Source organism: Felis catus, chromosome D4 (assembly GCF_018350175.1).
Source record: "Felis catus isolate Fca126 chromosome D4, F.catus_Fca126_mat1.0, whole genome shotgun sequence".
Taxonomy (NCBI): Eukaryota; Metazoa; Chordata; class Mammalia; order Carnivora; family Felidae; genus Felis; species Felis catus.
This window is the reverse complement of record NC_058380.1, coordinates 55,206,966-55,231,000: the sequence shown is the minus strand read 5'-3', so window position 1 is coordinate 55,231,000 and position 24,035 is coordinate 55,206,966. Positions and strand designations below refer to the sequence as shown.

At 39.5% G+C, this 24,035-nt stretch overlaps 1 protein-coding gene across 6 annotated transcripts in view; it reads left to right on the top strand.

Moving 5' to 3' along the window:
* The window catches only part of APTX (aprataxin), a 262,688-nt gene that overhangs the window by 38,829 nt on the left and 199,824 nt on the right, over positions 1-24,035 (top strand). For all 6 annotated transcript variants that reach the window (XM_045043469.1, XM_045043468.1, XM_045043467.1 and 3 more), the window contains exons 7-8: positions 4,993-5,096; positions 5,859-6,041. In XM_045043469.1, the coding sequence (XP_044899404.1) occupies positions 4,993-5,096; positions 5,859-6,013 (259 nt within the window). In that variant the 3' untranslated portion in view covers positions 6,014-6,041. The remainder of the gene's footprint in view (positions 1-4,992; positions 5,097-5,858; positions 6,042-24,035) is intronic.

Sequence of the window (24,035 nt, the reverse complement as noted above, 5' to 3'; positions counted from 1 at the left end):
AGGACCTTTTGCATCTTCCCAAACTACCTCCCATTCCCCTCTACAGTCCCTGGTAGTTACCATTCTGCTTTCTGTTTCTAATAATTTGACTGCTCTAGGTGACTCATGGAAGTGGAATCCTACAGAAACTCTTTTTGTGATTAGCTTATTTCACTTAGAATAATGTCTTCAAAGTTCATGTCTGTGGTAGTGTGTGTCAGAATTTGTTTTGGTTATTTTTTTTTTTTTTAACTACCTAACAACATTCTTCACGTTTTATTTAGATAATTATGACTTAAATTATGGGTGACTTTAACCAAATGAAACTTTTGTGCCATTTTTTTTCCCCATCAGTACTCTTCCTTTTTTTTTTTTTTTTTTTAAAGTTTATTCATTTATTTTGAGAGAGGGTGAGAGAGCACATGAGCGAAGGAGGGGTAGAGAGAGATAGACAGAGAGAGAGAATCCTAAGCAGCCCAAGCAGGCTCTGCACTGCCAGGACATGAACCACAATATCATGGCCTGAGTCAAAACCAAGAGTTAGACACTCAACCAACTGAGCCACCCAGGCGTCCCAGTACTCTTTCTTTAAAGTTGAGAATTAGCTTACATACAACAAACTGCATCAGATTTATAGTTTGGTCAGTTTTGACAAACATATACGTCCTGTAACTATCACTCTGATTAAGATACAGAACATTTCTGTCATATCCCAGAAAGTTCCCTTGTGCTCCTTTCCAGTTAGTCCTTTCCTCAACCCTCGTGTTGTTCTGATTTCTTTCCACATAGGTTAGTTTTGCTTGTTCTAGAACTTCATATAAATGGAATCATATAATGTGTCTGACCTTTTGTAGTCAGCATTGTGATTTTGAGATTCATGTATATTGTCTTGTATATCATGGACATACTTCATGTTTTGCTCTTGTGTAAATACCTACAAGTGAAGTTGCTAGGTCTAAGGGTAGATGTATGTTGTACTCATTTAAAAAAATGCAGTTGACCCTTGAGGTGCCTGGGTGGCTCAGTCGGTTAAGTGTCCGACTTTGGCTCAGGTCATGATCTTGCGGTTGGTGAGTTTGAGCCCCGTGACAGGCTCTGTGCTGAGCCTGGAGCCTGCTTCAGGTTCTGTGTCTCCCTCTCCCTCTCTGCTCCTCCCCCGCTTATACTCTGTCTCTCTCTCTCTCTCTCTCTCTCTCTCTCTCAAAAATAAATAAACATTAAAAAAATGTTTTTAAAAATGCGGTTGACCCTTGAACAACACAGATTCGAATTGTGCAGGTCTACCTATATGCAGATTTTTTTTTAGTATAGTAAAAGACTATAAAAGTATTTCTTTTTGTTGTGAGTTTCTTAATAGTTTCTTTTCTCTGTCTTGCTTTAGTGTAAGACTTCAGTATATAATACAACATACAAAATAATGTGTTAATGGACTGTTTATGTTATTGGTGAGGCTTCTGGTCAACAGTAGGATATTAGTAGTTAAGTTTTGGGGAAGCCAAATGTTACACTTTTGGATTTTTGATAGTGTGGGGGGTCAGTTCAAGGATCAACTGTATATGTTTAATAAGGTTTATTGTTAGAACCTTACTAAAAAATTTAGGACAAAAGTCACCCATAATCATAATTCTGTTTCTCCAGTGCTGTGCAGCCTGTGGCTAACAGAGCCCTTGACTGTAGAGCACTTTTCACATAGTAATCATGGTGTCCATACCTTCGTCTTATAACAAATGCTGTTGCGCTAAGTAAGAATGCTAAAAAAAGCTATGGCAGGTGTGGGTGGGAAGCAAAATGAGCAGTAAGTAAAGTTGCTGCTTACATATCCTTTTAAGATCACTATAATTTTGAATAAACATTGTGGAAAGGAAAAGGTAACAAATTTTTTTATTGTAAAAAATTTAGAAAATATAAAAAATAAAGTATGAAGCAGAACAAAGATCTTCCATAACATCACCACTAATTAAGCCCTAGACCTTACTTGAATTTCACTTTTTTTTTTTTATGTTTTTCTGCTCCAGGATGCAGTCCAGGATCCTGTGTTGCATTTATTTATTTATTGTCTTTCCTTAGTTTCGCCTAACCTGTGACACTTCCTCCTCCTTTCCTGGTTTTCATGACCCTGACACTTTTGATGAATACTGGTTGGTTTTATAGCATGTCTCTCATTTTGGGCTTGTCTGATACTTTTTCATGTTTAGGTTGAGGTTATACTTTTTTTCTTTTTTTTTTCCCTCCTCCTTTCAAAATACCAGAGATGGTGTTGGGTCCCTTTAAGTGTATCATATCAAGGAGTGCATAATGCTGAGATGGCTTTTTACTCATGATATTAACCTTGATCACTTTGTTATGGTGATGTCTGACAGGGTTCTCTCTTGAGTTACTGTTTTCCCTTTGTAATTGATGAATATCCTGAATAGTTTGGAACTGTGCTGCTATCCTGTTTGTCCTCAAACTTTTGCCCAGTGGTTTTAGCATTTATTGGTAGGTCCTGCCTGCAACAGTTATTACTGTGGTGTTTATCTTGCTGATTCAGCTTATCACATCGGGGTCACCAGTTGTGGGTTTGGCTTTTGGCTTTGTCCAGCAAAGCTGAGGACAGCAGAAAGGATTACTTAAGACTCCAAAAGTCAAGAGACGTGAAAGGGAGGCTAAGGGAAGGCACCCCAAGCTGCTCTCAAGCTCCCGTATTTATTAGGCATACATTATAGGGAAATCACTGTGCAATATGAAAATTGGCACGTAGGTGCCAGTAAGAATGTCTAGGAAAGCGTGCAAAAAAACAAGGTATTCCCCAGACTGCAAAAGAGCAGATGCCGGAAATCAGGGTGGTGAACAAGATAAGATATTCCATAGATAACATGGTCTAAGGAATTCATGAGCACACGCAACCCTAAATACACGTTAACTAGATACTGGTCAGCTGTTTTCAGCAGAGCCAGAAAGCAGTGTAATACATTCCCTATAATCTCCTTAACCAGGACAGAGCTATTTGATTTCCCACATTACCTAATGGTGCTTTTATGTTTCCGTCATTCTCTTTAATTTATTTATTAGAATTCTTCTGTATGGAAGAGCTGTCCTTTCTCCCCCATTATGTCTATTCAGTTATTTATCAGTAAGGACTCAAGGATGTTTATTTTATTCTGTAGGTTTTAATTTGTCATTCATTTTATTTCTCAAATTGTTCTGGCTTTGGTCCTTGGAAGCTCCTTTACATTGGGTCCTGTATCATTTTGATATGGCCCTAACATTTTTTGAGCACTTCTTTATTTTCTGGAGCAAGATGTTCCAGGTTCATCTTATATTTTTTTCTGTTCTAGCCCTGGAAGGAACCTTTTATTTTATTTAGTTCTTTTATTGGATAATGATATTTATAAACCAAGACGTGCATACTAAGTTTCTATATTGAGAGAAGTGGTTGATTCCAGAGTGTCTTTGCTCCTAGGTCCTCTAAGCAGATAGAGCCTGGAAATACATGCATGAATCCTAACCCACACAGACATTCTCTTTCTTTCTTTCTTTCTTTCTTTCTTTCTTTCTTTCTTTCTTTCTTTCTTTCTTTCTTTCTTTCTTTCTCTACTTGTGTATGTGTATGGAAAAGCAAAAATTTATACTAATACCTCTTGCTCTAGTTCAACTCTGCAAGGTTCATTCTTGTCTCCCCCTTTCTTTTGTTGTAATGTCTTTGTCCAACAGTGAAAAATCTGGCTCTCATTAGATATCATAAATTCGCTTACCTGTTCGATCTTAGGGTACACATAAAATAGTTACAGAATTGCTAACCCATACCCCTGTGAGAAACACATTTACTCATTAGGGCACAGTATTTGTATACAGCTTTTTTTTTTATCTTTACGGTATCCAAACTACTGTTGTTCAAAGTTCACTTGGCAAGTTATTTTTTTCCTGACCCCCTTCAGTCTGGTTCCCTTATTTGTAATACTGTTAGGTTTGTTACTGCCTATATTCCATTTTGAATTCCTGCATGTATTGGTTGGTTTTGATTATTTATTACGGGGATAGGAATATTACTGATTCTAAGAGTCAAAGCTATACAAAAAGGCATCTTACTTGGTTTAATAAGTCCAAAAGAGAACTCTTGATTTTCTTCCTCAAACCTGCTTTTCTTTTAAGCTTTCCCATCTCTGTAAGTGGCACCTCCCCCAAACCATATCCAATCCTTCCACATTAGGGAGTCCTACTGGTTCGAGTGCAAAATGTATTCCTAATGCTGCAGCTCTAATCTAAGGTGTGTTTATTTCTAGCTTCGACTTCTGCAGTAGCTTGCTAACTTGTCTCTGTATCCATCGTTATCCTCTTTATAGTTCCTTCTCTGCAGACCAGCCAGAGTGATCTTTTAAACGTGCAAATCAGAGACCATGTAAGCAGAATACAGTGCAGACCCCTTGTCAACCTATAAGACTCTTTATGTTCTGGCCCCTACCTCCTTGGCTCCAGCCATTCCAGATGTATTTATCACCTTTCTGTTCCTCAGTTGCACGAAGTTCTTTCTCATCTCAGGGCCTCTGCACTTGGCCTCCCCACTCCCTGAAACACTCTTTCCCCAGATCTTTGCTTGCCTAATTGCTTTCTCAGACCAAATCACTGCCTGGGAGGGGCCTTCCCTGAACACTCTTGGCTAGATGAAGAGGTAACCTCTACTCCCTGAGCACTCTGTGTCCCATTTCCCTGGCTTATTTTTTTCTTAGTGTTAATGGTTTGAATTTTCCTTGTTTATGTGTTTACTTATTTTTTATTTGTCTTCATTATTAGAATATAATTTCTGTAAGGGCAGAGGCCTTTCTCATTTTGTTCACTGATAAATTCCCAGTGCTAGAATAATCCTTGGCCCTTTAACAAGCATTACATATTCTTCAGTGAATGGGTGAATGAATTGGATTAAATGGAAACACTAGCAATATTTTATATACCTGTACTTTTACTGGTTGTCATTTTGATTAAGCCATAGTTTTTAATGGATTTAATGGTCTTTTTTTTATCCCCCCTCTTACCTAGCCATGTACATCTTCATGTGATCAGCCAGGATTTTGATTCTCCTTGCCTCAAAAACAAAAAACATTGGAATTCTTTCAATACAGAATACTTCATAGAATCGCAAGGTAAACAGTGTTGTTTAGTTTTCATGTTTGTTTCATTTTCTCACCTGTTCTTATATTTGCTTTAGTTGTTTTCCTAGATAATAACCTGGCCTCAAAAGCCCATGTACAACTTTGTGTTCCCTATAAAGATTCACCCATTAAAATAAACTGGATTATTTGGGTTCAGTAGGATTGCCACTTTGCTGTGAGCAGCCTTCTTGGTGGGGTTAGAGGGTAGAGATCTAGAAAGCTGTTATGTCAGAGTCAGAAAGGTGTTTTGTTCTAACAACAGGGGCCTTAAAGGTTGTACTGAGAATTATTGGAGTTCATAGACATGAAAGCTCTTAACAGTTGTCTCTTCTGCCATCAGCTGGGTAGGGGCTTGGGGGCTGCCTCATGCGAGGAGTGGTTGATTAACAGGGGAAGGCTGTGTATATATAGAAGGAAGCATTTCCCAGGGTGTGTACTGTGGAACAGTATGCTGGGATGTTAATGATGGCAGCTACCACTGACCAAGGGCTAACCAAGGGTAAAGCACTCTGATATAAGCTTTTGATGTAATAATACGGATTGCTTACAGTGTGTCCTGAAGGAATGTAATTACCTCAAAAACAGATTGCTCAGATTTAGAATCTGATTCCCAGCAGTGAGTTTAACCTCAAGTTTACTAGCTTTAGGATACCTGGCATATTTTTATGTGGAGTCAGAGTTTCTTTTCTGGGGGGTATCTTGTATTGGATTTCTAGAGTAGCTGGGCTCTGAACTTTTTTCCTTTGCTTGCAGCTGTGATAGAGATGGTACAGACCGCTGGCAGAGTGAGTGTCCGAGATGGGATGCCTGAGCTCTTGAAGCTGCCCCTCCGTTGTCACGAGTGCCAGCAGCTGCTGCCTTCCATTCCTCAGCTGAAAGAGCATCTCAGGAGACACTGGCCAAAGTGATTCTGTGGAGCCTGAACTTTTGCAGCAGGTGTGGCTGATGGTTTAGAGCAAATTTCTGGCACCTGTTCTGGATTGCTTGTGAACTTTTATTTCTTGAATTAAAACATGCAGCTTCCCCCACCCAAACAAAGCTTCTTCTGTTCCTGAGTGGCTCCAATATGGGATGACCTGAAATAGTTCAAGAATTAGGAATTTGGGGTTGTTTTGGATGTGTTCTCTGGTGATGGTGGCTGGGACAGGCCTGAGCCCCGATCTCCAGGATCCATGTCAGGTCTGACTCACGGGGAGCAAAGCCATGTTCACACTGACCTAATGCAAGATATGGAATCAGAGAGCAGGCTATATATTTCTGTTCTGTACATTTAATCCTTCCTCCCCAGAGGCACGTGGTACCCTTCATTAGAGCAGCTCGAGAGGTCTGGTATTTAGCTTAAAGGCACTAATTGGTCTTGTTCTCTGATCTTAATCTGTTCTGTAATATTCTTTCTCCTTTCTTTTTTAATTTAATTTAATTTACTTATTTATTTACTTATTTATTTGGTTTTAAATCTTCAGGGTTTTTTTTTTGTTTTTTTTTTAATTTTCATCCAAATTAGTTAGCATAGAGTGCAACAATGATTTCAGGAGTAGTGCCCCTTAGTGTCCCTTACACTTTTAGCTCATCCTCCCTCCCACAACCCCTCCAGTAACCCTCTGTTTGTTCTCCATATTTAAGAGTCTCTTATGTTTTGTCCCCCTCCCTGTTTTTATGTTATTTTTGCTTTCTTTCCCTTATGTTCATCTGTGTCTTAAGGTCCTCATATGAGTGAAGTCCTATGATATTTGTCTTTCTCTGACTCTTTCCTTTCTTCATGGAGAAATTAGTTTCTTCTGTTCCTTTCATTCCTTTCTATCCAAAACCATCCATGCTTCCTTCTCAGGAAGTGTCTCACCAGTACTTATTTACTCTGAGCAAACAGGCTTGGTGAGGGGGGTGGAGAGATGGGTTTTATCCCCTAATATCAGGGGTTCCTGGCTGATGAGGAAATACTCGGCCAAATGTTTGTTCATCAGGGTTCAGCTGTCAAGCCTTCTTGCTGGCCTGCTTGGATCTTTTGTCTGAAAATGAAGTTATTTGTTTGGGGCAGCTCTCTTAGGTAGTTGAAAATTATTGGGAGTTCAGGTAATAGTCACAAACTCAGTTCTGATGCATGTAGAGATCATTGTTAACTGAAAAGTTGCATAGAACCCCATAGCTTCATTTTTTACTCAGAACAAATTTGGATGTCACTGTTGGAGCAAATCTGTTTTTGGATAATGTCAGAACTAAAGGTAAAAGGAAATCTAAAATGTTGCTTTTGATTGCATTGGTGATCCATTTGAGGATGTGGCTCTTTTTGCTCTTGAGTTTGTTAAAAAAAATAAAAGAATACCCTTAATAATAACTTCTCTCTGGAGAAAACCAATTTGTGGAGACCGTATCTGACCTCAGTCTTTCATAAACAAACAGAATGCTACAGTGGTTTTTTGGTTGAGCATGGGTATAGTCATATAGTCCTAAATAGTAGTAATTAATGGTTATAGCAGCTAACATTTGTTCAACTCCTGTACATCTAGGCATTATTCTAATACTTTTTTCAGATTATCCCATTTCTCACTGTATGTAATTCTGTGGGGTAGGTATTCTTGTTATGACCCTTTAAAGGGGAAGAATTTAATAATCTGTAAAGGACCCTGGGCTTCAAAGTTGGTCTTGGTTCTGGGGCATCAAACTCATTTTCCCTATTAGTTGAAGAATATAAATGTATTACTAACCAGTAAGGGCCATAGCCTCATAGGGGCATTGGGCCTGTGCTGACCAAAAGCTCTTCGTGGCATTTTATCATTGATTTCTCTGAGGACAGTCAGTTCCTCTAAAGCCCCTTTTCCACATCTGATGCCTTAAAGCCCCTAGAAACTGTTTCTAAAGGTCTACTCCATGGATACCTGAGATCAGAATTGCTAGTTTCCTTCTACAGCATGTAAACACTTGGGCTTTATCTCAAAACCACTGAATCACAATCCTTTGGGCCTAGGAATCTGTATTATAAAACATTCAGGATGACCGTTTTCATACTAAAGTCTGAGAACCACAATATAAATGAACTCTGGCCTTCAAAGCACTTTGCATTTCTGAAAGTTCCAGATTAGACTGTCCCCTGCCAGGATACACACACAGTTTCCTCGTTGGTTTTCTGGGCTAGTTGCAGGCCTTCCTTCCCTCTGCATGGTCAATTTTATTTCAGGATCCAGGGAGACTTTGGGCATTAGATAAGGGAGAATGACTACTTATAGGGACCAGCCCTTTGTTTCTGCAGGATTTGGGGGAGGCCCCCTGGCCCCATGTTTTGTTTTTGTTTTTGTTTTAATTTTTAAAATTTATTTAGAGAGAGAGCAGGGCAGGTATAGAGGGAGAGGGAGAGAGAAAGATTCCCAAGCAGGCTCTGCACTGACAGTGTGGAGCTCGATTTGAGGCTCAAACTCATGAACCTGAGTTCATGACCTGAACTGAAATCAAGCCACTCAGGCGCCCCTGGCTCCAAGCTTTTTGGGACCAGGCCTGGTGCTGACGACTTCCTTTTCTTTTTTCTTTTTTAAAATATTTATTTATTTTGAGAGAGAGAGGGAAGGATCATGTGCTCACATGAGGGGAGAAGGGCAGAGAGAGAAGGAGAGAGAGAATCCCATGCATGAGATCATGAGACCCAATCATGAGATCATGACCTGACCCAAAATCAAGAGTTGGGTGCTTAACCAACTGAGCCACCTATGCACCCCAACTGTTTCTTTTCAATGGCTCCCATCCCTTCCTGCTCAGACATCAGTCACAGAGGCTTGGTCTGGGACCTGTGATGAACTCAGCTAACCTTAGGCTCAGAGCCTATATATTTTTCCTCTTCTGGGTCTGTCTGAGATATCCAGGTACAAATGGTCCTTTCCAGGACCGGACCATACTTGAGATGGTCACTAAGAGTCCTTGCAGGTTCAGGGATGCTTCCTGGAGTCTGGCATCTGGTAATCAGTCACATACACTGGACATGGCTGGATGTCAGAGATTCAGCATTGATCTCTGTCAGAATTGGCCTAACTGCCTCTCTCTGTCCCAGTAGCTACAACTTGGAGATCTCCACAGAGCTCTGAAGATTCTTCCATAGACTAGATTTAAAAAAAAAAAATATGATGAAGGCCATGAAGCTCACTCCCCAGAATAATGTATACACATTTTATGTACCCTTAAAGTGCTTCCATGGACTCCCTAAGGGGTCTGTGAACCCCAACTTAACCTCTGCTCTGAAGGAAAAAGTCACCACTTTGCATGGGAGCTTAGGAGGTGTCTGGGATCCCCTCCTATGGAGGACTAGGGGGAGAGACCTTATCTCCAGGATATCCCTGAGATGCTCTCCTTTGGTCTCATTGCTCCTTCCTCAGCCCTTTGGTGCATGCACATCCTGGGGTCTTCTGACTAGAGATGGAATTCAGGCCCAGGAGCTGCTTGCTCTAGTTTAGCCACCACATTCAGGCAGGAATCTTGGGAAATGGAGAAATCTTCAGCAGGTCTGAGGGGTTCAGGAACCCTGACTGGCCGACTTATCATGAGCTATCTAAAAGGCAGTGAATCTACATTACTAAAACCAGTCATCTGCAAAAATAGATCAGCTATATCATGAATGTATCCCAGGATAGTGGGAATGGCAGTATCTCATGGGTACAGTATGTTAACAGTACAAACTGTGCTGGATTCAGTAAGTAATCTCTGACAGGCAGAGATTTTGATGAGGCCTCAGCCAATGTACTTGGGAATTGCAGAACATTTAACTGAACTTCAGATAAGGTGCCCAGTGAACTTTTTAAAAATAGGTATTGCCAAAACAGTTAATTTTCTACCTAATCAACAATGTTATATAGTTTAGCATGTTGATATTAAAATCACAATGAGAATATTTGGTAAGAAACTGCAACCAAGGAGAGACTGTATCACAGTGTATATGATATATGATGATATATGTGATATATGTGAGATATAATGAGGGAAATGTTGGAAGAGTGAGGTGACCACCTTTACATTCTTTGTTTAGCCAAGCTACCCTGTGACCTTGAACAACAGAAGTTTTAGAAGAACAGATGAGAAAATGAGGAGTCAGAAAAAGGACATGAAATATTGAGGTATATAGGTCCCATGCCCCCCCCTCTCCCAAGTGGGCTATTGTTACATGATCACTAGAAAAAATGGTCTTACTTTGCCTATTTATCCCAGACTTATTACTGTGTTGTAGTTGGGTGGAGTCTTCTCAAGGTACAGGGCATAGTGGCATGAAAAAACAGAACAAATGCACATAACTCACATTTGTGACTCTAAGTTGTATTTCCTCCATTAGGGACTATCCTCTTTTACCTTAGCCCCTTCATACCTAGGCAAGGCAGCTGTTTTATTAAAATAAAATGGTTGAATATGGTTACTTCAACTCTAGCCAAGAAACCAGATTTAAAATGGAGTTCCTTTGTTGCTTAAAGAGAAGGTAGATATGATAACAGAGCTGAACTGGAAACCTGAAACTGAACAAGTGAATGCTTTATATGAGAACATGAAGAGTAGACCTTAAATAGTTTATGACAAATCTTAAGTCAGAGCTGGGGAAAAGGGCTCTCAAATTCCATTAGAATCTCTGAACGGTAGTAATCTACTCTTAATATCTTAATTTCTTAACTTTGTCTTTACTTCTTCCTTTATTTTTAAAAATTTTTAACAAGCAAACTCTACCATAAAGGAATGGGTTTTGAGTTTTAGAGTCTACTAATGATTAGTGTTCTCATGTGTTTTTAGCATTATTTAGGCCATTGTTGAATGACTCATCAAATCAGAGATACACTCAAGTGCCTGAGTGTTCCTTTGTCAGCAGCTGCTGTCTACCCAAACGTTAGGGAAGGGAGTGGCCAGGATGTGGGGCAGTGGGAAAGGAGTTTAGACCTCTAGGATTCTGGGCCACTCACTGTTCAACTCTTTTTGCCTGTTCCATTTTGCAAATTTATTTTGAGACCATCTATTTCAACTTCCTCAATTTTTAGAAGGCAGCTGGGACTTGGAGATTTAAGGGGCTCATTTAGCAATTTAAACCAGATCTTGGCCTTTATTGCATTCATCTCTTTGTTCCCGGATCCTCTCAGACACTGAGATATATATATATATTTTTTTAAGTAAACTCTGCCCCCAGTGTGGGGCTTGAACTCACGATCCCAAGATCAAGAGTTGCATGCTGTACCGACTGAGCCAGCCAGGCAGCATAGACACTGATATCTTATTTGAGAATAAGGATCGGCTACTCTCCTAAGTCCCACTCACTTCTGTCCTGCCTCATAATATTTTTTTCATGTAAATGCAGAGTAGGAAAAAAAAATCACCTTAGGCTTGTATTCGAGGCTCAGCTCTGTTCTATGTTGGCTGTGTGGCACTGGGTTAGTCATTTAACCTCTCTGGCATCAATTTCACCATCTGTGAAATGGAACTAAAATATGTACCTCTCATGTTGACTGAGGATTAAACAAGCATGAACGTGAAAAGGACCTGGTAGTGGGATGGTCCAGCATTCAGTCCTAGTCTCCTCTCTGTGGGAGGCCGGACCCCCGTGCCAGGCTGAGACCGGGTCGAGCAACGGCTCCCTGTTGACTCAGCCAACCCAGTGGTTCCCCCTCCCATTCCCCCACTTGGAAAGGCATACGAAAGCCTTGTCAAGGCTGAGAAAGCTAATTCCTGAAGCCTGTGGTCTGTGGGTGTTGGCAGTAATGTTACCCCCCTTTTCTACCCCGGGTCAAAGAGAAACAAACAGGGGAACTGTGTTTTGCTAGCAATCTATCAACAAGGTCTTGTTGTGACCCGTTTAGAAAGTTCATAAGGTACACAGAACTAAATGTTTTGGCTGGCAGCGATCATGTGAAACCTGTTTATTCTTAGAATGACCTGATCCATAAGAGTCTTGATATAAAAGATTGTGTACAGCAACAGTAAAGCCGTCACTTGGGCCATCAGCCCAGGGGACTCTCCTGTTCCCAAACTGGCTTCTCTTCTCTTTTTTTTTCTTACATTCCCCTACCCTCAGGACCCTGATTCTCGGTGTTTGTTGCGCCGGTCACAACACCTCTCCCAAACCAAACCCGTCTGATCTGTGAAGCCTCAGTGAATATTCTCTGAAGCAAGCTCTTTTGCACTTTGAACCTTCCAACTTCTCATATGTATGTATGTATGTATATATGTATGTATTTTAAGTAGGCTTCATGCCCATCATGGAGCTCAATGCGGGGCTTCAACTCACAACCCTGAGATCAAGACCTGAGTTGAGATCACAAGTCATGCTTAACCGTCTGAACAACCCAGGTGCCCCTTGGTTTCTCATATTTAAAACCAGGGCCTTGGATTAGATTATACTTAAAGTCCCTCCCTGTAAGATACGAGTCCTCAGCTTTCAGCCTGTTAGCTCCCATTGCTCTGTCCTCTGGGTCTTTTCTTTTTTCTTTTTTTTCTAAGACTGAAATTAGCCAATAAGCTTTCTAAAGCACAAGAAATTCTTTGTACTCCTGCCTTAATCCGTAAAGTAAGTTTTTAAAGAAGTCTTCATTTGTCCCACTTTGTGCTGGTTCTGGACCTATCAGGGAGGCAAAGAGCATGGCTGAATCTCTAGGGGTTTAAATGACATCATTAGGCTCCCTTTTCATTTCTTAGTTCTGCTTTTTTGGGTTGACTCTCTAGGGAGCAGTAAGAACAGTTGTGGGCCTCAGAGTGAGAGAGCTCAATCCTCTCCATCCCTTACCCCTCCACATTTCTGCCAAAGCACAGAAAGGACACTGACTTCTTTGCTTAGGTCACATACTCATCTCTAGACTAATTACTGTGTCTCTTAGGTGGATGGCATACTCTGGCCATCTCAAGTAACAGGACTATCTTGAGGTGAGGAGTGGAGGGCCACAAGACTGTTGGCCCCACTAGAATTTCATGGACGAGGGAGAAGCAGTTTGCAAAAACAATAGTTGCTTACCACTCATGTGGACTGCATACATCATCCCCATGTGCTGGTAGCTCTTTGGTTCTGCACTGTTGCCATGGAATCTAAGACTGAAAAGGAGGCAAACAGTTCTGGACTTCTGGCAGCTCCAAGTTGAAAAGTTGACACAATCCACTGCCCCCACTATTGTCCTGTATTGTTTGCTTTGATTGGAAGAAAAACTATATCATATTTTCAAATTTAATGACTAGCTACTGGCCAAGGACCTTTTGCAGAAATTTCTCCAGAAACTATAGGGTGTACTCTTACAATGCTGGTTGGAGTTGCCAGGGTCCTCGGGCATCTCTATGTCCTGGTTCACCAGCAGACCATCAGCCTTTGCTGCTCTTTAATTGGCTGCATTCTGGAGATAGGAGCCTAGGGCCAGGGCAGAGAAGGAGGCTTTCAGGGGTGCTTAAAAAGCCAGTTGAGCAGCTGGATTCTTATCCACTATGGACAGCATTTCCATTATCATAGATATTCTCTAGGTTACTAAGTACCTAGAGAATTGCCCAGTGACTAGGGAACAGAAACTTATTTTTGCTTTCAAGAACCCAGAAAAGGGAAAATGTTCATGACAGAGCAAGGGTAGGAAGTAGGTCAAATACTAAAATGTGATCCATCCGGCTGGTCAGGCATTAGGTAGGAGACCCAAGGTTTTGGAGAGTCCCCAGTAGGCACACCTATCTGAATTACCTACCTGAGAAACTGATAGACCATATGTCCCCTTAATGTGAATGACAAGAAGGTGGCCCCTGCAGGCAGGAGCTTTTAGCCCACACTCACCCCTGAAGCAGAGGCCCAGGTACGGCACAAATGCCCAATCGTATAGGGTGGGGATGTTATTCTTCACCAGGCCATGATGTTGTCTACAACATGTTACTGAAGTTCCATCAAGTACCCAATGAAATTCAGTGAACGTAGAACATAATGATATCCCAATAAAATTTTGTTGAGTGAATGAAACCTCATGTCATGCTTTGAAAGCAAAAAGAAAACAGAACTCTTTCTGTTACAGCTAATTTAACTGTCAAATGTGTTGTGAGGCTGTATCTTTGACTTTCAGAAACATTTTGATAAACATCCTGTTGCCATTGTTTATGGACAGCGTATCTCTTATGGATCAGAATTAGTGGGACATAAACATGTTAAGATTTTCTCATATAATGTTCCAGATAATATTTTCCTATGTAACGTTCCAGATTTCAATCTTTGCTAACAAACCAGGTGATCAGGGCTATTGGGGTTTTCCGTATCTTTTCCAGGAGAAATCTGTTTTTTGGGTTACTATCTTTGGCCACCAGGTGGCAGTATTTGAACAATAAATTCTTAATCTGCTTTATAATACAAAATGGTTTTACAAAACTCTTTTTATGTTTCAGAATCAATGCTTCAAAGTAAAATATGTAAATTTTTTTTTTTTTTAATAAGGCTGGTGTGTGTTTAACTGATCTCCTAATTAAGATAGAAGTTTGAGAGACAACCAAGGTATTGGTAAGAATGTAAAACATGCATGATTGATGATAAGGGGAGAAGGTTTGGCTTGGAGGTTAGACTCTAACATTAACTAGAGCCACGGCTGAGGCCTGATTCTGGAATTTATCAGATGAAGGTTTTAAGGCATGTCAAATGCATGGTAGGCCTTGAAAATATGATAGCTTATTTCCTCCCATTTCTTAATTTGACCCCAGGATTAGTAACTCTTATTCTCATCACAAAGTATACCTGGGAGTAGTAGTGCTGGGAGCAGACACTTCTGGGCGTATCCTTGAAAAGTGGAGTTATTTTTACATTGACGTAATTGTTGTTAAGTCTCTGGTGTTTTGATATTAGAGGAAGCACTGTCAAAGTGAGACAAATGATATACAGGGAAGGTAAAGGGGTATGTGTGCATTTTCCATGGGTTAGCTTCCCTCAAAATCTCCTTCTGATATAAGAGCTCAGCTTCATTTATATCCTCCAGCTTTTCTAAGAGTTTTGTCATCTAAGCAGGCAGAAAAATACCCCAGCCTGAAACAGTGTCAGAATATTAGAGCTGGAAAGAATTCTACAAACTAGGACTCCTGGCATTTTGAAGTAGTCACGGGTTCAGGGAATTTGGTGAAAGTTATGGACCCTCTCCATACATTTTCAAACAAATCAGTCATCGATGAATTCCTAGGGCAAAGTTTCTCAACTGGTGTGTGTGTCCATGTGTGTATGTGTAGATGTGTAAATCACATAGGCGCTAATTGTTTTGAACCATCTGGTAGGGCTTTTTTTCCAAACCACACACAGAAATTCACTCTGTGAATACCATGGAAGGGCATCTAATGCCCTTGGTGCTTTGGGTAGACAAATGTTTAATCTCTTGCCTTGAGACTCTGTTAAAACTCTTTAATCTAGTAGCCTCTGATGTCCCATTGAATGGTTTGAGACAGAAATGATTGTTATAACTCCAGTAACAAACTTATGTCCTTATTAAACACCAAGAGTGCTTATATTCCCAAATTCATGCTGGGAGAAAATACACTAAAATGTTAATTAGTAGTCATTTTTGGATGGTGAGAATGTAGGTAATTTAAATTTTGTTATATTGTACAGATTTCTTTCTTTCTTCTTTTTTTTTTTTTTTTGAGAGAGAGAGAGAGAGAGAGAGAGAGAGAGAGAGAAAGAGAGAAAAAGAGAGGCTCGATCTCACTACTGTGAGACTGTGACCGTGAGATTGTGACCTGAGCTGAAATCACTAGTCAGACACTTAACTGACTGAGCCACCCAGGCTCCCCTATTATGCAGATTTCTAATTAGGTACAATGAATATGTATTTGGGAATGTGAGAAAACCTAGATTTTATTTTTTAAAAAATAGATCACAGAATGTAATCCACGTTCAGTTACTTATATTAATAGCCAATAAAACAAAAAATGGCTAATAATTTTAATAAGATAAGTTCTCCAGACCTCTAGAGGCAGACAGACATCCTGCAAGGCCAAATTTCAGGCTATAACAGATTCAGTTGGGCCTGAGGAGGACACAAGTGAAGGTAAATTCAAGTTTGGGATCCGATTTCCTTGTTACTAGATCTAGAAAAGTAGATTTGTCTGCCCCCAACCTTAATCTCTGTCTCTTTCACAGAGATATCAACTATATTTTGTTCAAAATTCTTGTCCTAGCAACTTCCTATTTGTATTTATAAATGTCTTTCAGCAGCCATTAAGGTCCCATAATTTATCTTGAGTATTATGTTGATGTGGCATGCTATATTAAGTTCCAATTTTGGACCATCCTTGAGTTCTGGGGATGACCCTCTTGGTTCCTGAGGGCTACTCTTTCAATGTTGCTTGGACGTGAGGATATATTTTTGATGGATGGGGATGGGGGGTGAATTCTATAGATTAGTTCATGTGTGAGAGCTTTGTGGCCTGGAACCCAGACTTCTGATGTAAAGCATGAGGAGAAGAGGAGGAGCAAATGGGACCTGAAAATCAGGAGGAGAATGGTTAGGAGTTTGGCTTGCTGGATTAGTTCTAGGGTATCCTTTGTGGTAGAGAATTCCAGTAATGGGAGAGATGGAGATCTGACTTCTACATGATAACCAACCCTACATGATAAAGAGGGAGGGAGGAGAAGGATGAAAAGAGATACATGAGGTGAACATTTGGGGAAGACTTTGAGGCCTTTGGGATGTGGGAACTTTGGAGAGGTCTAGAAAACTACAGAATATAGGAGGGGAATTTGGAGAAGGGTTTTTTCCCCCTGGATAGAAATTGGATCTCTTCAATGGTTTTTGATAGATGTTAGCAAAGATTATATATTCTTTTTTTTTTTTTTTTGAAATTTTGATCTTTGTTCTTATTTCTCGTATCTTTATTATGTGTTTCTTGACACTTTATTATAAAGTGTCACTTTTCAGGGGTGCCTGGGTGGCTCAGTCAGTTAAGCGTCTGACTTCAGCTCAGGTCATGATCTCACGGCTTGTGAGTTCGAGCCTCGTGTCAGGCTCTGTGATGACAGCTCAGAGCCTGGAGCCTCTTCAGATTCTGTGTCTTTCTCTCTCTGCCCCTCCCGTGCTCACACTCTGTCTCTCAAAAATAAATAAACATTAAAAAAAAATTTAAAGTGTCACTTTTCAGAAAAGTAACTCTTGGATTTGTTACTTTCATGACTGTCTTTATAATTTGTTTTTGCCCTAATTCTTTAGTCTTTATTATTTTGTCTATATTTTTTGAGTCAAATACCGGGTTCATATACATTAGTATTAAGACATCTCTTTTTATCAGAATTTTTAAAATAGTGAAAATATTTAAGACTGTGAATTGAATGCTGGGTTGGACTGAGACTTACGGAGATGGCCTTGGCTGTTGATAGCAAGGAAATGTTTAATCTGATTTCAGCACCTGAGCCATCAGGTTTCCTCGTGTCTGTCAGAGAAGTCATATATATGTTCAAGATGGTAAAATGGAAATATCATGTTATCCCTCCCTAGGATAAGGTTTTGTTCCTTGTGTGTTTCACAAATATTTTTCTTTCCTGTTTTCTTATAAATAATTGTGTTAGGATAGTCTCATCTCTTTTCTCCTTACCTTCACCACAACAATGAAACAGTATGGCCTGGACAAGGATCTGCTGTTAGTCTTTTATATTTAGTATGATTTTAAACCTCAACATTATCTTTTCAAGATTGGAGTTCGCATTTCAGCTTTATTTGTACAACAAAAAATTTTGTCCCCGGTTGAGGGATTTTAATTTTAATGAAGTACTATGTATGTATTTATTTATTTATTTTACAACTTATTATTATTATTATTATTTTTTATGGATTGTGCTTTTGGTATTGTAAAGTCATCACCAGACCCAGGGTCACCTGGATTTTATCTCATGTAGTCTTCTAGGAGTTTTATAGTTTCGTATTTTACATTTTGGCCTGTGATCTTTTTGAGTTAATTTTTTGTGAAAGGTATAAAGTCTGTGTCTAGATTCATTTATTTCTTTGCCTGTGAATGTCTAGTTAAAGAATTTTTAAGCATTATCTAATGGGGAAAATTTTTTATATGAAGTGTCTGTTTCTTCCTTCCCTCCCAGTGTTTTCTTCCCTTAATGAGAATCTGTGATTAAAGAGAAGAATTTCAAGGGAGAAACGTAAAACTGCCAGCAGAAGGCCATGCAACTTAGACTAGAGTGTGAGGCCTCCACTTCCCGTCCAGCTGGTTTTTCTTCCTCTGACAACAGTGGGAGTGGGGAGTGGGACGCCTTCCCTGGGCCAGATGTGCCAAACTGTTTCCACCTCCATTGTGGCCATCAGTAGGGTTCCCTCACCTCCTGCCTGTTCTTATTTGCCAGTTCATAGGCACCTTGGAATGGGAGCAGTGTTTAGAAAACCATGCGTTTGCGTCAGTATCATAATCCCAAGTCACTTCAAGATTTGGGGGAAAATGAGCAAGGGCAGCTACCACCATGGTAACTGTGAAAAAATCAGTTCTTTGTAGAAGGTGTGACTGAATTGTTACAATTTGGAAAGAACTTGTCACAGTGTGTGATCTGCCCAGAGGCACTCTCCAAAACACCACAAAATCCTCCAGGAATCTTTTCATCCTTTTGAAACTCCAGTTTGCATTTCCAGGAGCCTGACTGACCTGCTGAGCACAGTGTTCTATAAAGGCAGAGTTACTAGTGGTGGCAGGGACACCAGAGTGGCATTACTTTTTGAGAAAGAGATGGGAACTCATTCATAAGAGCAAGATGGGCACAGAGAGCGTTAGGCTGCCCAGGCATGGAGGTGGGCCGTGAGGATAGGGAGGTCTTTGGGGACAAAAGGAATTGCCATGCTATGTTTGCCATGAGAAATAGAAATTGGTCTCTTCAAGATGAGATTTCTTCCCTCTCCTGCTAAGAACTAGGTAATACGGTCTGCTGGGAATAGAGGCACTAGATAAACAGTACTGAGGTTCCATTTGTGCCAGTCACCAGCCTTGGCAGCAATGCCACGGGGAAGATGGCTTTAGTTTCACTTTGCTTGAGGAATTTACAGTTCAGTGTGGTAATGACCCAGTCTAAGGTAGGGAGTGGGGGATTGGATAATCCGAAGTTAGAACTCTTTCCTTACGTCTAGGTGCCCCCTTCTGCATCCACACATAACATCTCCCTTAAACTGATTACTGAGCCTTGAATTTACGTCACGGCATGTTAGCAGACAAGTTGAGAATGACTAAACCTGGCTGAGGTGAAGGCAGTAACTTGGATGGCCTTGTTATGTTATACTTTCCTTAGTCCTCTTCATAAGGTCACCTGTAATATTGTCTACCCTTAAGGATTACTGAGAATATTTTTAAAAAATGTTTATTTATTTTTGAGAGAGAGAGAGAGAGAGAGAGAGAGAGGCAGTGAGAGAGGGAGAGAGAGAATCCTAAGCAGGCTCTGCACTGTCAGCACAGAGCCTGATGTCGGTCTCGAACTCAAACCATGAGATCATGACCTGAGCCGAAATTAAGAGTCATATGCTTAACCTACTGAGCCTCCCAGGCACCCCTTGTAGGATGATTGAGAGTATTAAATGAAATAATGAGGGTAAAGCACAGGGTAGATGGTCACTAAATAACTATGATTATGGCAAAGAATTATTTTCAAAGGAAACTTAATGGTAGAATTGGTTCAATCTATTCATAGGAATTCTTATTTGTTTTGTTTTTTGTTTTTTGGGTTTTTTTTTTTGCTCACATAAGGAATGATGCAGAAATGAATAGTTTTTAGATTCATTTTGGTAGATGCCAAATATACCCTCAGACCAAATAAAGTGTTCTTGACAAAACAAGTCATTTTAATGTAAAAGAATTTCAAGAAAAACTAAATAATCTTTAGTCCCTCCTCTAAAGATAAGGGCTTGCAGCACTAGTTTCTACATTACTTAATAAACTATTAAGTTTTCAAAGTGGGAAAATAATCTGATGAGTGAAGATTTTAAGCGAATTTACTTCACAAGTGTTTGGAGCTCTGGTCAACTTCAAGATTAAACTCCCTGTCATTTGGCCAGGTGCGGATGAACTCATTTGTTGTACTGTATGAAAAGTAAACATTTTGTAGAACTATAAACACCTGTCCTTACCATAGTATCCATCCTCTGGGCCCTTTGTTATGGAAAGGTTTTCTCTGTGTTCTATCCATACAAAACCTATGAAGCTTTAAACAATGTGACTAATAGCAAAGATGATCAGCAGGGCATCTCCTTCTGTGGCTCATTTCTTTCTGGATTGGGCTACTGTATACATGTAACATAATTGTGTTTTGCACATTATTTGCTTCTTATTTGAAACCTGGAGGGGAGTTGTCTAAAAGGAAAGCGAAGGACCTTTAAAGATGAACAATGGAGGCAGATTATTTGCTCACAATCATGTTTGTAGGCTAGCCAAACAGGACTTCGTATTATAGTTAAAAGTGTTTCTGAACTGCTTTTTAGTTTCTCATCACTGTATTCATATGGCTTCTGTTTCTGGAGAGAAAAACCTAATTTTTGTCTTTTTAACAGAATTACCTAATTGCACAGTCATTTTCAACCATACAAAAGCCCACATTAAAAATGAGCCAACAGGAATAATTATGACTCATAGAAGAGGTAAATGATCTGATATGTAGTTGTTGTGTTTTGAGGGATTTAATTTGACATCAACAGAAAAAGGATTTTTCTGAAGAAAAAAACATTTTATCATTTAATCCACAATGTATTTAGCTATAGACAGTTCTTTTTTTTTTTTACAGTATACAATTTTATTTTTATTTTTTAAATCTACATCCAAGTTAGCATATAGTGCAACAATGATTTCAGGGTTAGATTCCTTAATACCCCTTACCCATTTAGCCCATCCTTCCTCCTACAACCCCTCCAGTAACCCTCTGTTCTCCACATTTAAGAGTCTCTTATGTTTTGTCCCCTTCCCTGTTTTTATTGTTTATTTTTGCTTCCCTACCCTTGGGTTCATCTGTTCTGTGTCCTTAAGTCCTCATATGAGTGAAGTCATATGATACTTGTCTTTCTCTGACTAATTTCATTTAGCATAATACCTTCTAGTTCCATCCATGTAGTTGCAAATGGTGAGATTTCCTTCTTTTTGATTGCCGAGTAATACTCCATTGTATATGTATATACAACATCTTTATCCATTAATCCATCGGTGGGCATTTGGGCTCTTGCCATACTTTGGCTATTGTTGATAGTGCTGCTATAAACATTGGGGTGCATGTGCCCCTTCAAAACAGCATACCTGTATCCCTTGGATAAATACCTAGTAGTGCAATTGCTGGGTCATAGAGTGGTTCTATTTTTAATTTTTTGAGGAACCTCCACACTGTTTTCTAGAGTGGCTGCACCAGTTTGCATTCCCACCAGCAGTGCAAAAGAGATCCTCTTTCTCTGTATCCTTGTCAACATCTGTTGTTGCCTGAGTTGTTAATGTTAGCCATTCTGACAGGTGTGAAGTGGTATCTCATTGTGGTTTTGATTTATATTTCCCTGATGATGAGTGATGTTGAGCATTTTTTCATGTGTCCGTTGGTCATCTGGATGTCTTCTTTGGAGAAGTGTCTGTTCATGTCTTTTGCCCATTTCTTCACTGGATTATTTGGTTTTTGGGTGTTGAGTTTGATAACTTCTTTATAGATTTTAGATACAAACCATTTATCTGATATGTTGTTTGCAAATATCTTCTCCCATTCTGTCAGTTGCCTTTTAGTTTTGTTGATTGTTTCCTTCACTGTGCAGAAGCTTTTTATTTTGATGAGGTCCCAATAGTTCATTTTTGCTTTTGTTTCCTTTGCCTCCAGAGAGGTGTTGAGTAAGAAGTTGCTGCGGCCAGGATCAAAGAGGTTTTTGCCTGCTTTCTTCTCGAGGATTTTGATGGCTTCCTGTCTTGTATTTAAGTCTTTCATCCATTTTGAGTTTAATTTTGTGTGTGATGTAAGACAGTGGTCCAGGTTCATTCTCCTGCATGTCGCTGTCCAGTTTTCCCAGCACCACTTGCTGAAGAAACTGTCTTTATTCCATTGGATATTCTTTCCTGCTTTGTCAAAGATTAGTTGGTCATACATTTGTGGGTCCATTTCTGGGTTCTTTATTCTGTTCCATTGATCTGAGTGTCTGTTTTTGTGCCAGTACCATACTGTCTTGCTGATTATAGCTTTGTAATACAGCTTGAAGTCTGGCTATAAACAGTTCTTTTTTTTTTTTTTTTTTTAACATTTATTCATTTTTGAGACAGAGACAGAGCATGAACGGGGGAGGGTCAGAGAGAGGGAGACACAGAATCCGAAACAGGCTCTAGGCTCCGAGCTGTCAGCACAGAGCCCAACGCGGGGCTCGAACTCACGGACCACGAGATCATGACCTGAGCTGAAGTCAGCCGCTCAACCAACTGAGCCACCCAGACGCCCCTGGGTATAAACAGTTCTATTAACAACTCATTTAATGTTTTTCTGATTCATTTGGTGCTTAACAAAGGGATTACTTTAGCTCTTGCATCTCAATTCATTGTTGTATGATTCTTCAATCTCCACTTTCATCGACTGGTGAGATAAAATAATTATTGTAAGAGATTTTGGTGTGTGCATATCAAAACTGGACATCTCCAGGGGGTAAAAAAATAAGGACATGTAGGACTTGAACAGTAGAATAAGTAAACTTTTTGCATGTGTATGCAAGCACCCACATGTGCACATGCACTCATAAATATAGGAAAAAGACCTTTCATCCTTTGAATAGAGAAGAAACACTTTTCTCCCCATATGTTCATGGAATATTTAAAACAGTTGATCCCATGTTTGACCACAAAGAAAATTTTGATATGTCTTTGTATTTCACTTTGAGCAATAATCATGCATTACTTTCATAATGCAAATAGCACCAAAATAAAGACAAAATTAAAAAATGGGTTTGCTGTATTTCTAATGTTTAGAATAATGTTTGGCACATATTAGGCACTCACTAAATGTTGGGTACATAAGTAAACAAATGGATTTTAATAACTTTTGTTGAGTACCTGCTATGTGCCAGGCACTGAACAGCAGGTATTGCCTGATAGTCGTGTGGTCTAAAGCCATTTGAGTTAAATGGATTTTGGTATATCACAGAACAAACCTAACTAGCCCTAAAACCTAACTAGCAGATAACAAGTGTGCAGTCATTCCTTTAGCCCATAACAGGGGCTATACCTTTTCTCCAACTGCATTGTAAGGGCTTCTGCTGAATTGGTTTATTTAATACTTTTGATGTGCAGTACACATTTCCCATACTTCAGGCGATAATTTAAAGAGTGAAGGAGGAGTGATAAGGGCATATGAACTAGGGAAAGCTTTCTTACACCTATCATGCTGACTGCACTAGGTAACTCTGACATCCTTTCCAGCTTTACCAAGAATAATTCTGCTATCTCTAAGCATACTGGCTCCATGGTTGTTTACTTACGATTATTTTTTACTTGTTATCTGGAAATTGGTTCTTTTTCATTTAAAATCTTTTTCATTAAAAATATCTTTCAATTAAAAGTACTTCTTTCCTCTTTTCAAAATGTTGGCTCAGTTGAGGGGGTTGAGTTTTTGCTGTAATTGCTGACTTTGTTGATTGTAATAGGCATTCCTTCTGAACTATAGTGCGTATTCATTTTCTTAGACATTTTCAATCAGAGTAAAAGAAGAGCTCATGATTGGATTAGGCTTTTCACTTGTTTCTTATTAGATATTTGATTACAATTTGGAAATGTTTGCTGCCCATAGGCAAAATTAGCATCAGTGTTTTAAAGGTATTACATTTTCCCACTTCATAATGTGTTGTGTATCTTAATTAATAGTAGACAGAATAATAGGGCATGTCTGTGTTTTTTCTCCTTTTTGTTTTTTTAAATCTATCAATTATTGAAAGCTTATTATGTGCTGGACACTGAACAAAGCTCTTTAAGCAACTTATTTCTTTTATTCCTCACAACAATCTTATAAACAGGCATGGTGAAGATAAA